We start from the raw sequence: 16,214 nt of genomic DNA, 5'->3' as shown, positions 1-16,214 counted from the left end.
ATTCATGAAGAACTGTTTTTAAACATATATGCTATTTTTGACTCGGTGGATGCCTCAAATAGCAATATAGCTCATCTGTCCTAAGAGTTGAAATGAGCTTAAACTGTGACAGCTGAGCTTGTGTTTTGGAGTACTGACCCTCTACTACAAGTAGTCATACCCTCTACTTTTAAGTAGGCTACTCTATCCTAGCCCTAATACTATACATCTATTGTGATCAACCAAGCTCCAATGAGGCCTTAGCCAACCAGCTCTTTTTGTAACTATGAAACATTCACCCTCCCTTTACTAATCAATTTTGATTTTAGCACTTTTTGCTGCTGGAGGGCTTGTACCAGTATGCTGGAATTAGGGAAACCCTCCCCAGTATTCTGTAGCTGTTCAAGGTGCTAGAATGGTTCTAGTGGACTTGCACGAATCAGGGTGCAGGAACGGCCTTGGTCTTCAGTTAAGCCAAAGCACTTTACCATTTTTCTTCTGGTGTAGCAGTAGTGTGTGCCCCTCAATCTCTTTTTAATAAAATAAAACTAGTGGGGGCATTGTGCATATACACATTTTAACAGATTTCTTCCCATTGTATATCTGAGTTGTTTTTCCATTAATAAAGTCTTTTTCATTACTGTTAGTGATGGAGCCTCTGTTTTAAGGAAAGGCAGTATCAGGTTTGTGTTACTGGTCCAATGTTGACTTCGGGCTGCTTCTGTCTCCCTCCTCAACACCATATGCTGTACTTTCTGCTACTCATCTTACTCTTCCCCCTTTCTTTCATACTAGATTGCAGATTGAAGGGAAAGAGGTGGTAGGTGAGCCTATTTTCCCCCACGCCCTCCTGCCTGCACTGGTTCTTGGTATATAGCTCGTCACGCAGTCTGTTACATGGACTCTCAAACAGGAAAGGAGACAGTGGGTACAGACACACTAAAATAAAGGGGCTAATACTGCCTCACTTTAAAAAAAAATCCAGTTTCCTGCTTATGGATTTGTGCTTAAGGCGGTATCTAGCTGTATGCACAATGTATGAATCACTTCACCTTGTCCTTTTTGCTGCAAGCTCCAGCCTGGTCCTAAGTGGGAAAAGCTACAACTGAAATGATTAGTGTCATATTAATTGCATGCTCTCCCCCTTTTTCAAAGGAGGGAATTTTCAGCTCTTTCAACAGCAAACTTGTTTAACCAAAAACTGCACCTTAAGCTGCTATATTTGTAACTAGAGTAACATTGCCTAAGTAAGCCACTGTTCCGTAATCAGGTGGAAAGCAGTGAAAAGCTGTCCATGGATATATGTGAGTAGATCTCAAGAATGTATGTCACTTTTACTGTGCCCCCTTGACAACTCATTGCAGAGACAATGTTGATGTTATAAATATAGTGCTCTGTAGTCTAGGTCAGTTAATCCAAAACAACCCATACTGTAGCAATCCCTCTTGTTTGTGCTAGTGTCACGTTATGTCCAAACAGTTGCTTAACAAAAGCACGAGGCTGTAAGCAAACACTTCCCAGGCCTCACGGAGACACAACTGAGGCACTCAAACCCCAAAGGAGAGACAGTCATGACTGTGTCTGCTGGAGTCTAATTGGGATCACCTACAGTTAGCACAATGACAGATTTCTCACAGCCATGGGCAAAGTTGTTTTGTGGATGTAACAAAGCCTTACCACTTTTTATTCCTTTCCCCCTTCAACACCCGCTGTAAAAGTCACAGAACCAAATACCAGTAGGGTGACATCTATCCATTGATACAAAGTATATTGGAGCACAAAGTACTTTGCTAATTGTTTTCTTATTCAGATGTTAAAAACTTATGGGACCAGCATGCTTTAAATTAATGCAGCCAGATTGGGGGGTTTTGCCATTATTGCATTCTCCACCATGTTATTAATTAAGTTGTAGAATAACTTCAAGGATGAAGACACCATGGGCTAACATACAAATACCTGATGATTTATTCATTGAGCAGTTAACTGGTATGAAAGCAGCAGCTGTTGGCCAAGACAAGTGATAAAGTCTCTCTCTCTCTATATATATATATATGGAGAGAGAGATGAAAGACTGACTCCCTCCCTCTTAACAAAAAACAAAAATCAAAGAAGTGTTTGATTTGCTTTCTAATTTGTCATGTTTGAAACTAAATAAATATCCAGACTTTTTGCCTGAACAGAGACCAGTTTAAAGGGAACAAACTAGGCCCTCTGCTATTATAAATCAGCTGGCATGGTGCTATCAAATCATTCATGAGGGGAGCATCAGGAGGTTTAAAGTCATTCTCTTTCCTCCTCCCACTACTACACAGAGTGAGGTCAGAGAATACCTGGAGACAGGCCCCCCTGTAACTAGCTGACTGACTCCCAGGTTTACAGCAACACCTGCCTACACCACAAATCAACACCCAAAAATTTGGGGGTGGAATTTTTCAGAGTGCTCAGCTTTAGCCTAACTGCTCCCACTGAAGTTACTGAGAGTTTTACCCAAGACTCAACATGGGCCTAACTGTTGCCACTGGAGTGCATGTGAAAGTCACACCCTAGATGTGCAGTGGATGGGATGTAAACATTTGATGAAGTAGAGGGAGAATGTTTCACAACATGGGTACTTTTTGGCTAAGAGGGAAGGGATAGGCCTGGTTATAGCCAATTGTAGCTGAGGTTAACATAGGAACAAGATCGAAGTAAATGCCCAGCATCACCATTAGTCTGTTCATAAAGTGATGCTGCTTCCCAGCTCGTGTAGTCAAGGCTAAAACAAACAAACCAATAAACAGGAAAATAACTCTTATTAAGGAATGTAAATGAAGTAGAGTTCACTTGTGTGGTCTGATGCAGTTACTTTTAACCACGATCACCAGGTCTTTATACATCCACATGAATTATAAAAGGTAACAGATGCCAAAACCACTTTTATATACTTAACTTTTCTGGTGGTTGGTTACTATTTTGACCTTCAATATAGTTGCAAATAAAATTTGCATAGCAAACTGATTGTATTCAAAAATCCAGAGATTGAACAGTTTTTTTCTTCTATAACTACTTCAATGCCATACAAGTATTAAATGGTTTCCTTGAGAAGAGATGATGAAGCATATGAATAAAAGCAATGAAGCCAATCCCCTCCCCGCCTATATTTTTTTTATTTACAACCTCTTAAGCCCAGATCAGGAATCACAGAGGTGTTGAAACTTTTGCTGTTCAAAGAAAGGCCCTATTCCAGGAAATAGACACGTCATAGAAACAGCAATCCACTAAGTGAGCAAGCAACTGATGAGTGTCTGCTTTGTGAAAGCTGGTGTGGGCATTTAAAGACAGCTATTTACATGTACTGCTTCACAGTGATACTAGGAAATGTAACACAAAAGGACACAAAGTCAAAGGGTTCTTCATTCTAAATAGTGATCCAACTGTTACCATGCAGTTTCCTGTGGATATATTTTGTACCTTTCAACTTCACGTACCTTCTGTAGCCAGGATTATTACAGACAAAATGTTATCCAAAATACAGATGGTTTAAGGGCTCTTGTATTTTGCACTTAAGCAGAGCTGACAATACAAAAAATGCACTCTGGAGGTCCATCAAATTATTTATGGTCCATTAAGAAAGGCAATTGCAGCATTTGCTTCAGTTTCACTGATTAATTTAAGCCTTCTACAGAGTGTGGGAATGGAAAAAAAAGCACATTGGAAGAGGAAAACTAGTCAGCCATCTAATAGTTGTATGGCATTTTTAATTCTTATAAATTGGGCCACTAAGATTCTTTGACAACTCCCACCAAGGCAGGCCTCAAGGTACGCCCATGCAGCTTATAGCCAACCTTGGATACTAACGCAATAGTACCAGGCTCCTTCCCTTCCATGGGAGCATGGAACAAAGCTTCATGTTCATAGGGATCAAACTTGGCTCCAACAGGATTCAGTTTGAGCAGGCCGTGCTTTTTGAACACTTTTTGAATCTGTACTTCTGTCATGACAAGACCATCATATAGGTTCTTCAGATGAGGGTTTTCATCCTTGAGTTCCTCTTTTGGAACACTCTCAGTTGCTTTTTCCAAAATGTCAGCAACTTCTAGTAAGTCCTTGCAGAAGTTCTGAATCCCTATAAAGAGATGGACAGCCATAAATCACAAGCAACATTTCTTTTTAAGGGGATATAGTTAAATTTACATTTAACACACCCTAGTATTGTTGCTGTTATCTGAGATCAGGGGAAAGTTAATATCCCTCACCCACACCCCCTTATTAGTCTGTGCATTTATGCAGTGTCAGCATCCCTTGTTTGTGTAGATTTTGTCATACAGCCATAGAAGAGAGAGTTCTTAAAACAGGAAGATGCAATTATAAAACCAAAAAGTCAGAGGTGGACAAATGTGCAGGTGTAATAAATAAAACTACTCATTTTTAAAATTATGAGTAGATTTCAAATTGATACTAAATCAATTTCACTTATGCACTTTTTTTCAAACATCTTATCAAGGGAGTTAGATTTCTGAGTTCCTGCAGGCCACCAACCTAATAATAGAAAAATATAGAAGTGGATTGTTTGATTCTGAAGTAGGGAAAATATAAGACTCCCTCAGCAAGTGGTCCAATTATTATTAAATTAGCCAAGAGACACAAACACAATCACCACCCTCAAGTTAAGTAATTCACTTTTTTCCTCTCCCATCCTGGGATTTTTCTGATATCACACCTATTTTGTCCAATCTCCCACATTGTTGTCCCACATCTGCATCTTCACTTGAGCTGCTAAAGCTGCTCATAATAGCACTGAATGAGAAAAAAGAGAGAGGAAGCAGGCCCTTACTCAACTAGTAGCCTAACTGACATGAACAGGGACAGAGCTAAAGATCTTATTCAGCAGAACTCCTCCCCGTTTCCCCCATGTGCCATTTAAAGAGGTGGGTTCTGAAGCCACACCTTCTGCCCAAAACTCCATTGGCTAGTTTCCACAGGGGATTTTAACTGAGTCCCCTAACGCTCTTCCAGTTCATCCCACTCCAAGAAGAGCTATAGCATAATGGCTGTGTCCCCTAAAGCTGCTTCCTGGCTACAGTCATGATCAGTTAACTTCATCTTGCCAGCTGTACGGCTGTCTCCAGAAAAGTGGTCACGGAGAGTGGGGGAGATTTTTCAGGAGGAGTGATGGATTTCCATATAAAGGTGAGCCAATGAGATGCTGCATCATGGACAAAATCAAGTCAAGAATATTAAAGCCTAGATTATAACCAGGGGAACTGGTGTAGTCAGGACACCAGGATTAGGTGTGAATAAGTTCTAGCAGAGAACTGGGTGAGACTGGCCTATGTTGGTGCCATTTAATGCATTTAGATATTCCCTCCTCTGCTGAAAAGGCTTTTTTTGGGTATTACCAAGGGGCAAAGTTATGTACATCAGCTAAAATTGAAGTAGGGTGCTGAGCTAACAGTATCCATGCAAGAACTCTATAGGGACCCTGGCTGCTCAGGGAAACTTTCCAAGTAAGTTTCAAGTCCACTTGATTCCTTTCTCTATGCAGGTCTAGGACCTGTGCAAAACAATGCAGACTTTACCAGAAAGGCCATGCAGTAACTTTTATATCTGCATAGTTTGATACAGGTATCTTTAGACTCCGATAATGGATATGGGATTGTCAAATGCTAAGCAAATGATTTCAAACTTAACTAACCAAAACTTCAAGTATAGCTACCTTAAACACTGAAAGACCCAAATTAAGCTTACAGATAAAATGGCCACACCACAGAGTATGCAAATAGTTTATGGTCCAGAGCAGAGTGAAAACTTATTAACTTTCAGAGAATCATAGAAATGTAGGGCTGGAAGGGACCTTGAGAAGTCATCAAGTTCAGCCTGCACTGGGGCAGAACCAACTAAACCTAGACCATCCCTTACAGGCGTTTGCCCAACTGTTTCTTAAAAATCTCCATTCCACAACCTTCCTTGGAAGCTTATTCCAGAGCTTAACTCTACACTGAGTTAGAAAGTGTTTCCTAATATCTAACCTAAATTTCCCCTTCCTGAAGATTAAGGCCATTCTTGTCCTATCTTCAGTGAATATGGAGAACAATTGATCACCATCCTCTTTATAACAGCCTTTAACGTAGTTGGAGACTGATATCAGGTCCTCCTTCAGTGTTTTTTTCTGGAGACTAAACATGCCCAGTTGTGTTTTGTTTTTTTTAACTTTTCTTCATAGGTCAGGTTTCCTAAATCTTTTATCACTTTTGTTGCTCTCCTTTGGACTCTCTCCAATTTATCTACATCTTTCCAAAAGTGCGATGCCCAGAAATGGACACAGTACTCCAGCTGAGGCTTCACCAGTGCAAAGCAGAGTGGGACAACTATCTCCCACGTTTTACATACAACACTCCTGTTCGGCTAATATTCTGGGGTGTACTTTTTCACAACTGCATCACATTGTTGACTCATTCAATTTGTGATCCACTATAATTCCTACCTACTCAGCTGTTTCCCATTTTGCAGCTGTGCATTTGATTTTTCTCGTTCCTAAGTACAGTACTTTGCACTTGTCTTTATTGAATTTCATTTTGGTAAAACAAACCAATTCTCCAATTTGTCAATGTCAATTTGAATTCTAAGCCTGTCCTCTAAAATGTTTGGAACCCCTCCCAACCTGGTGTCATCACAAGTTTTATAAACACACACTCCACTCCTTTATCAAGTCATTAGTGAAAACTATTGAGTAATACCAGACCCAGGACTAACTCCTGCAGGACCCCACTAGATATGCCATCCCAGTTTGATAGCAAACCATGAATAACACCTTTTGAGTAGGGCCTTTCAACCGCTTATGTGCTCCCCTTACAGTAATTTCACCTAGACTGCATTTCTCTAGTTTGCTTTGCTCTTCTGCTGCTTACAAGATATCTAAGGAGGTCTCAGATTTGAAATTGACAAGCTTCGTCCAGTAAGAGTTTGCAGTTTACAAGTACTTGCACTTTGTGCTGTTGTGGATATCTGAATAAATCTCAGCATAGAGCTTCTGTTTCCTCAATGAAATAATTAGCCAAGTGTGAATGGACAATTTTACAATCATGTAAACAATCTGAAATTATTTTCACTCAAGATTTACCTGAGTTTTTCATACTGCTGTAGCATCCAGGGGCCCCCAATAATAGATCAGAACCCCACTGTGCTAGGCATCATACTAGTATGAATGCTTGTGAGAAGTGAATTTCAAATTAAAGTATTCAAATGTTCATGGAAACTGTACAAGAGTCCTGAATGTTGCTGAACTGAAGTCTGCTTCTTTTTAATCTTTATTTAATTGGCTATCCTGTTTTTAGGCTTTAACTGTGTTAAACTAATGTTAACATGTAACCGTTCATATTGCTACATTTTGTCAACTGTAGGTTAAGAAAGAAGATGAAACAGTTATAGGCTCAGATCCACAAAGGAACCTAAATCCCAGATTTAGACACCACTGCAATTCACAAAACTGCCACTTGGCTGCCTCCTAACTCTGTAGGTGCCTAAACTCAACACCTAAATTTACTCTGTAAGTCTTCGAAATGCCTAAGTATCTATCTCTGAGTATGCACACTGCTGCCTCAGGCAAGAGCCCAGACACTTACCCTTATGCCTAAGCCCTAAAGCGATCTTCAAACCAGGGGAAGATAGGTAGGGCAATGGCTATCTTGCCCACGACACCCTATCTGGTGGGCATATGCTAAGCTTGCCTTACTCAACACAAAATTGTTGGGGGCAGGCCATGGCAGCAGAGAGACCTTTAGCGCAGTGGTTAGAGCAGGTTAGAAAGCAGGAGATTGCGGTTCAACTGTCCCTTCTGCTTAAGGAAAAAGAGATCTGAACACGGGTTTCCTACCTCACAAGTCAATAATGCCCTGGTCACAGGACTATCGGATATTCTGATGTAGGGGTCTCAATCTCTCATTTTGAAGTCACTCAATTTTGTATATTTGCAGTGGCCAGATAAAGTAAGAATACAACTACAGTCCAGTGGGGTTAGGCACTCTCCTGAGTGGTGGGAAATGCCTACTCAAATCCTCTCTCCTTTTCAGGCAGAGGGGGGAAATAACCCGGTCTATCATATCCAAGATGAGTTCCCTAATCACTGTGCTAAGGGTTATATGGTAGGCAGCCCGTAGCCAGTATGTATGGAGTTAGGTGGCTATTGCCACTGTTATGGCAAAAAACAGTTCTTTCCACACACCTACCAACATAGTTATACCACTATAAGTGCAGACCAGGCCTAAGTCACTTTGTGGATGTGGGTCACAGTGCTCTTTTGCTACTGCAATATTTACAATACAATACCATTTCCATTTTGCACATTTGTTTCAAAGGATAAAAAGAGCTATTAATATATACTTAAATCAGAACTGTCAAACAAGACACTTAGCACAATTAGCATTCCTTGAAGTTGGTGGCAGTTGCATGTGCTCAGCCCTCTGAAAATCTAGCTATTTACTTAAGTTAACATTAAGCATTCATGAGTTTTGGCATTCAGACTTACCAGAAAAACCTATTTAAATTTCAACAGGTTTTCACAAAGTAATAAGAAAGCAAGTAGTTGAGATCCCTTGCACTCAACTTTATGATTGAATTTGGAGGTGAAGGGGTGGGGTGTTAGACCTGGGAAGAGGAAGAGAATTCACACTACAAGTTGCACTGAGACTTCACCAGTCTTATATGTATTGGGTTTGTCTCCCTCACTTTCTACAATGAAAGCTCACAAGCAGTTAAATTCATAATGTGGACTATATTGCCCCTAGGTATTAAACAGCTAAAACTTTCCTAGTAAAAGCAGCAACACTTCAGTGCAGTAAGGGAAATACTTTCCTTGTGAAACTGGTATAATAATGCCACATGTAATAAATCCAACAAATGCAGATCCAATCATGAAGATTATACATCATGTCAGTGTACAAGGGCCATTACAACTCATACAAACTTAAGTTTCTGGCAAATTTTGCAGACACCAAGCAATCCAGAGTTTTTTGATGAATCCAGGTACATCTAAATCTAATGCTGCTAAAACTCACACAGTTTTACACACATCCAATGAAACTAATGACACTGAAACATCTCAAATCACTTACATTTAAATCAGGACACTAACATTTCCAGGTTCTCAGCAACATGTTATAACAAGGATATGACAATATAACTGGGAGTTCCAAATGGTGGGAATTGTGGGTGAGTGGCAGTGTCCATTCTGAATTTCCAAGTTTAATTTTTCAATTAGTATTACAGCACCTTACAATACAACTCGTGCACACAAGTAAAGTCTCCACCCACCATACAGCTTTGCCTCTTCTACCAATTTCTGGCTTCTTTGCCTCAAGTTTTCTGTATCTGCCAGGGCTCGCTTGTACTTGTCCTGAGGAAGAAGATAAAGCATACTGCAGAAAAGATCCCATTACAGTCTGTATACTGCATGCCAATAATTCAAACCAAGGCTCTTATTCTATTAATTCCATTACAAAGCAGCAGTTTAACAAGTTAGACTCTGTGGTTTATTATGTTATTAAAAGTTACATCTAAATTCCAAACAATATTTGTACTTAGCACTTCAAATGAGTGTACAAAGACTAATCCTCATGTCCTTGTGATGTAGGCATGCATTAGCCTCATGTGGCAGGTGGAAAAACAGGGGAGGGTGCAGTACTTCTGTATTCACTCTCTTGCCCACAAGTGGTTATTTTTGTTTTTTAGGGGACTTGGGGCAGGGAGGAGATACAGGGAGGTGGCACAGGAAGAAAAGATGTGCTTCCAGGCTCTCAGGCCTAGATCCACCAAGGTATTTTAGGCTTCTAACATCCATCAAAATCTATGGAAGTTAGGAACCTAAATACCTTGGTGGATCTGGGCATCAGTGTGGGGTGTTTTTTTTTTTTTTTTTTTTTTATTCTTAACTAGAGCTGTGAAGTACTGGAATGTCAAAAAGTTTGCTTCTCCTAATCCCTTGTATGTTCCAGACCAGACTTAGTATATCACATGGGATACCTCTGCACTGACTCATTATGCCACAAGCATGGCATGAAGCTGTCTTTTTATTTTTGTGTCAATCCATTTGTTAGCAGCAGAGCAAAACAGTCTTACTTAGCCACTGGTTGGTGAACTGTTCCCACATCCTCCCAAATCTCCTGTTTAACTCCACACTACAAGGGAATAGGAACTTCCGTACCTCTGCTTCCTGGCACCTCCGCTCTCTACCAGCTGAGGAAGGAAAGCTACAATTTACCCCATGAATGCAAATTTATCACATGGCAAAGTCACCACATACGAGTTCTTTCATCATAGTAGCCAACATCTTCAGATTGCAGGGGCTACCTGTTCGCTCAGCTTTACCTTCCAAAACCTGTCTGTTCATGCTTTCTTAACTAAGGGAGAGACAAGGTGGGTGTGGGAATATCTTTTATTGAACCAACTTCTGTTGGTGAGAAAGAGATAAGCTTTTGAGTTCAATTCCAGGAAGAAGGAATCAGCATGCAGACCCAGAAGGCTAAAAATAAAGGAAACGGCTTCAGGTCTTAGGTTATAAGTAAAAATTAATTTGGTCTCGGTTCAGGCACAAAGACATTATGCAGTTTGGCACCACTGGAAGTGCCTGTCAGAGAGAGATGCCAAGAAGCAAAACAGTAGGTTTTGCCACTGCAGGATGGGGAAAAAGTGGGTTGGCAGAATTTGGAGAACTCTGCAGTGTATTAATATGTTATGCCTCGCTTATGCCACTGCTATTGTTATAAATATAACCACTAAACTCCGATTTAATTCTATAGTAGATAAAAAGGCCAACTTCTCCACAATTACTAAACGAGAAAGAGAGGCTAAGGAGAAAGTGTGAGTAAAGATAAAGTAGCTTATGTTCCCAGGCCTCAGTGGGGAGTATTATCACCCACATTTTGCTAGGTTGAAAAATAAGGCCCAGCGAGCCTATTAGCAGTCTGTTTCCAGCAAAATGACTACGTACTACTAATGGACTAAACTTATAATCTATAATATTATATTCATGAAATAAATGCTACATAGTCTTCTCCACCTTGTGTACAGTGGACTTGGAAATTCACACTTTTCCTAAAATGTGTGCATGCTGGCTGACCAAAAGACCCTTACAGTCATTTCTTTTAGTTGTTCTTCCAATTTGGCTTTTTCTTCAATAAATATCTTCTCAGCAGACATTGGTTCAGCCTTCGGTTTATTCTGGCTCTGACTCTGGTCATCTTCCAAGTTCTGTCCAGTACTTTTCTGTTGTGTTGCTATGCAAAGCAACCGTGGAGAAGTCCTAAAGCAAACATAGTCAGAGCAATAGTCAGCTGCTCATCCTAGGAAAGATTAGTGGGTTTTGGACATACTGAACACTTGATTTGCCTTTATCATATACAGAAGAAACCTCTATCCTAAAGCCAGAAAAATGATTGATTTATGAAGAAACTAGGGCTACAGTCCTGCAAGCCATGTGCATATGCTAAACTGTGAGTAGTCCCACAATGCATAAGATTTGCAAGACCTTAGTCTGTAGCTCCTTGCTAATGTAACGCTGTATCCAATGCAGGGCTTTGGAGCTGTGCTCTGGCTCCGCTCCAGGTCCAGGCAAAAACCTGTAGCTCCACTGCTCCGGAGTTGCTCCGCGCTCCAGCCATCCGCTCCAAAGCCCTGACCCAATGTGATATGGAATGGTGCCCACAAGAATCTCTGCAGTCTTGACAGCCCAAAACTAGAAAAACCCTACAAGTTGGCCTAATCACTGTTCCATCTCCCTGCACCTCTGCTCCTATTCAAACTATCCTGGGGAAAAATTATCTTGGAAGCATGCACAGAAAGCTTGAAATTACACCCTTACCATAACAAAGGTAGTCTTTTCCTTCCCTGTTTAAAAAGAGGTGACTGCTCACTAGCTTTTTTGCCCCAAATCCTGCAATTATTCTGAGGCCTGGCATGTTTTTAAATAAAAACTTATTTGAGAACACATTTAGGAACACTAGTTAGAACTAAATCAGGCCTGAAAGGTACGCTGATGCCTCAAGTCTTTAGTCACATCAATTTACTGTTCTCCTGTGTTCAAGCATGATGGAAATCTTTTATTCATTAGCTGGATTCAGGTTTTCCTGTACAGCTGCAGGTGCGATTCTGCAGCAAGACAACCACCACTAGCAGGCAACACAGGCAAGCACATTTTAATTATTTCAAATAAAGATTTATTAAGTTTACTAGGGAAAGTTTCAGATGGTTGAGGGAAAATGAGGGCCACTTCCTTTTCATTGGGAATATAATTTGGAAACAAATCAGCAATTTACTTTCCTAAAGTCCTGATTAACTTACATTATAGGCTGAAGTCTCATGATGCAATAATCTGCAACACTTCAGTCACAGAGCCCACGTCCAGACTACCCTGCCATATCGGCGGGTTAAAATCGATTGCTCGGGGATCGATATATCGCGTCTAATCTAGACGCGATATATCGATCCCCGAGCACGCTTATATCGATTCCGGAACTCCATCAATCCCAACGGAGTTCCGGAATCGACACGGAGAGCCGCGAACATCAATCCCGCGCCGTCTGGATGGGTGAGTAATTCAATCTTAGATATTCGACTTCAGCTACGTTATTCACGTAGCTGAAGTTGCGTATCTAAGATCGATTTTCCTCCCCTAGTCTGGAGGAGGCCGAAGTTTCCTCTAAAACAAAGGAATTGGAATAACTACCTGCTGGTGAAAAATCCAGAAAACACTTGCTATTTCATTTGTAAATGGCTAGTCCAAAAATTGAAGTATTGTGAGTAACTCAGAATCAGCAAAAGAATTCTATTACACTACTGATTCTTTCGCATCAGCAGAAATGGAGGTCTTTGCATAATCATCTGTATCTGACATTTCTTAGTGGTTCATTTAATTTAAAATATCTATTATTTAGGACAGTAGTTACCAACTTATTTGACTGTGACCCCCTTCTTTGGGCTGGTCCAGACTAGGGGGGGGAAATCGATCTTAGATACGCAACTTCAGCTACGTGAATAACGTAGCTGAAGTCGAATATCTAAGATCGGATTACTCACCCATCCAGACGGCGCGGGATTGATGTTCGCGGCTCTCCGTGTCGATTCCGGAACGCCGTTGGGATTGATGGAGTTCCGGAATCGATATAAGCGCGCTCGGGGATCGATATATCGCGTCTAGATTAGACGCGATATATCGATCCCCGAGCAATCGATTTTAACCCGCCGATACGGCGGGTAGTCTGGACGTGGCCTTTGTGTCTCTAGTAATCTACACCCTCCGACCCCACAAGTACATATACCAATAACAAAAATCAATATGCAACTCTCTCTAAATATTAAAAACAACCAGTCAGGCATTGATTCAAACAGAGCCATTTCAGTATATAGCAATGTAAATTTTAAGTAAGATGCTGCATAGAGGCATCACACTCCTGTTACTAGTGTGATGAGTATGCCTGGTTTTTGGAACACAGCAATTCTATGAATTTCACAAATGAGCCAAGAATCCATTGTAATAAGAGCAAGAGCAAAAGCAAAACTGCTATTGTGGTTGATGCTGCAAATGGATTAACAACTTGGCATAATTCTATGCAATCTTAACAGAAATCCATCAAAATGCACAGTGCCATCTGAGGACTTGATATGTCTGGATGAATCAGCTTTGCTAGCTATTCATTGCTGTGGGTAAAGTGTGCACAGTAATCTTTTTTTGTCCTAAAAGTTTGTCATGCCCCTCACCCTCAAATACATTCTGCATGCTGCTGGCCCCCGCCCCCCACTTTGAGAATCTCTGCTTTAGAATGATTTTGTGCCCATTTTTCCATGAGTAAGAGGTGCATGTGTTGGGGCAGCAAGTGCAGAAATAAGATAGCACACGAGGACAATCTTCTTTCCCTCATGTATCTTTGCCTCTGTTCCTACAAGTGACTCTAGGCCTTTAGTCACAAAGCCTCATATGCTTAGAACACCTCCCTCTTACATCTTGCATCAACAACTTAAAACCTATAAGCCTACACACAGCTAGGCACTACCATATTTATTTAGATGCCTTAATAAATACAGATGCAGCTGATTAACTTGAATGAGTTTGAAAGTTGCCCAAGTCTCTTCACTCCAACCTGTGCTCTCTTTTAAGAAATAAAGCACCTTTATCCTAGATACCCATTGCTGAATGACAGTAACTACTGGCTCCCACCCCTTTGCTTTGTCTATCATTAAATCCTTCAACAGAAACGCATCCAAACTGCATGAGCTGTGACACATGACATTTTGGGGAAAAATATGACATGAAACATGACATGCAGTAATCACATGGGCTGCCTCCCTCCCAACAACCAGGTCAAGCTTAAACCCTCTCTCCCACTCTTGGGGGTCGGAGGGAGGATCCGACCATGACAAGGACATTTTTCTCTTAATGGCAAGGAGACTGCACACGGAGCTGCACAACACCATCCCCTAAAGCAAACTGCCAACACTGTCTCCCCTTGAGTGACTCCCTATCTCTGTAGGCCCTGCCTCCGCCCTCTTTCTGCGTCTCTCCAGGGTAGGTGTGTGGGGCAAGGTGCAGGAATCTTCCCTCCCCTGCCCAGGCCGGGAGAGAGTCACCAATGTTCATTCCCCAGGTGGGGGGACACTGGAGCCTGCTCGGGGAGGAGGAGGCCGAGCCCCGGCGAGGGGCATGGCGGGGCGAGCGGGGGCGCAGGCGGTGAGAGAGGGCAGAGACCCTGCTGTGGGCGGGGCTTCCCTAGGGCCTAGCCTATAAAACACAGGCCGCAGGACAGGCGCTGAGCTTGGCTAAGCCGGAGGCGCTGGCTGAGGCCCAGGCATGCGGCTCCCCGAGCGGGCCGGGGGAGCCTCCCACCCGCCACCGCCCCAGGCGAGCTCAGCGGTAGCTCGGGGGAGGGTCTGCGCCGCCCGTGCCTCCCTCCCGGGGCCGGTGCGCAGGCCTCATTCCGCCCCGCCCTTACCGCAGCGGGCAGCTCAGCAGCGGGTAGCGCCGCGGTCTCAGCAACAGCCGCATGCACCGAACCGCCGCCATGGCTTCTCCGAGCTGAGTGCGTGCGGCTCGCTCTCCGCCCAACGCCCGGGTCACGGCCCAATGAGCGGGAGGGGCACCCCTCTGGGGCCGAGAGTGACGGGACCAAGCTCCAATCAGCCGGGCCGGCCGCCACATGGGGGTGGGGCCTGGCCCCTTCCCGACTCATAGCACGCTTCGGTGAGGCGAGTTGAAAGGTCGCAGGTGACTCCGCTGCCCTCGCTCAGGGGGGAGGCCGCTGGTGAGGAGTGGGCGTGGCCAATGGGGGCGGGGGAGACAGTGGGCGCTCTAGGCTGCTCTTGCCCAGCAGCTCTTGCCGCTTTGTTAGGCTCAGGCCTGCGGGGCTCTCTGGGGAAGGGGACTGGGGCCCTCTGTTGCCCTGGCCTAAGCCAGTGCCCCCCCCCCTCATCCAGGGCTGCCTGTGGTCGGGGTACCCATTTCAGATGGGGGGGGCAACTTTAACTGTGGTTCCTGGGGCTAGCTAAGCAGATCACTTAGCAGTTAGTGAGGGGAGCCCTGTGCCTAATGCCTTTAGAAAGAACATTGAATATTCGACCCACTCAGTTCTAATAACATGTTTTGACATCTTGTGGCAAGTCACTTAATGGACACTGGTTGGGTTTAAAATTTCCGTGTGGATTCTTACTTTGTGACCAGCTCTGTGAGGAGAGAGAGACCCTGTCAGGACGCCTGGGTTCTAGCTCCACTCTGGGAGGGGAGCAGAGTCTAGCGAGAGGCAGATACATCTGGGTTTTATATAAGAACATCAGAAGGGTTATGGCCATATTGGGTAAGACTAATGGTCCATCTAGCCCAGCATCCTTTCTTCCAAAGTGGCCAATGCCAGCTGCCCCAGAGGGAATGAACAGAACAGGCAATCGTGAAGTTGGAACAGGGAAATGTTGGAGCCTTTCCCCGTGTCCGATGCCTTTCTCTGAGGCAGGGAAAGATTCAGGCAGTGGGATTCTACTGGGGTGGAAGTAACTTAAGGAGTATGGAGGGTGGCCGGGGTCCTGAGCAAGGCAAGGGGTGGTGCTTAACTGGAAGGGGTGGGTTCTTGGGTGGAAGTGGCGGGGCTGGGGCCAGACTCCCCCAGCCAGCCGTTCAGCGTGGCCCAGCAGAGATTTAAAGGGCCAAGCTGCTGTGCCAGTGCCCCGGGCCCTTTAAATCACTGCTGGAGCCCCATGGTTGTGGCAGCCAGGAGCCCTGG

The 16,214-nt window shown here is 43.3% G+C and overlaps 1 protein-coding gene across 2 annotated transcripts; it reads right to left on the bottom strand.

Moving 5' to 3' along the window:
- Window positions 1-1,921: 1,921 nt before the first annotated feature.
- Window positions 1,922-15,188, bottom strand: GRPEL1 (GrpE like 1, mitochondrial). 2 transcript variants are annotated; one of them, XM_030563721.1, is made up of 4 exons: window positions 14,937-15,018; window positions 11,086-11,254; window positions 9,268-9,349; window positions 1,922-4,084 (listed from the first exon to the last, which is right to left on the bottom strand). In XM_030563721.1, exons 1-4 carry the CDS (start codon window positions 15,005-15,007, stop codon window positions 3,738-3,740), a joined length of 669 nt encoding a protein of 222 aa, XP_030419581.1. In that variant the 5' UTR covers window positions 15,008-15,018; the 3' UTR covers window positions 1,922-3,737. The 2 variants fall into 2 exon arrangements, with proteins under 2 accessions (XP_030419581.1, XP_030419582.1); XM_030563722.1 differs by lacking the exon at window positions 11,086-11,254 and having other exon boundaries at window positions 14,937-15,188.
- Window positions 15,189-16,214: the final 1,026 nt, after the last annotated feature.

This window comes from Gopherus evgoodei, chromosome 5 (genome assembly GCF_007399415.2).
Source record: "Gopherus evgoodei ecotype Sinaloan lineage chromosome 5, rGopEvg1_v1.p, whole genome shotgun sequence".
NCBI classification, from domain to species: Eukaryota; Metazoa; Chordata; order Testudines; family Testudinidae; genus Gopherus; species Gopherus evgoodei.
The sequence above is the reverse complement of the archived record's forward strand: the minus strand, read 5'-3'. Positions and strand labels throughout refer to the sequence as shown.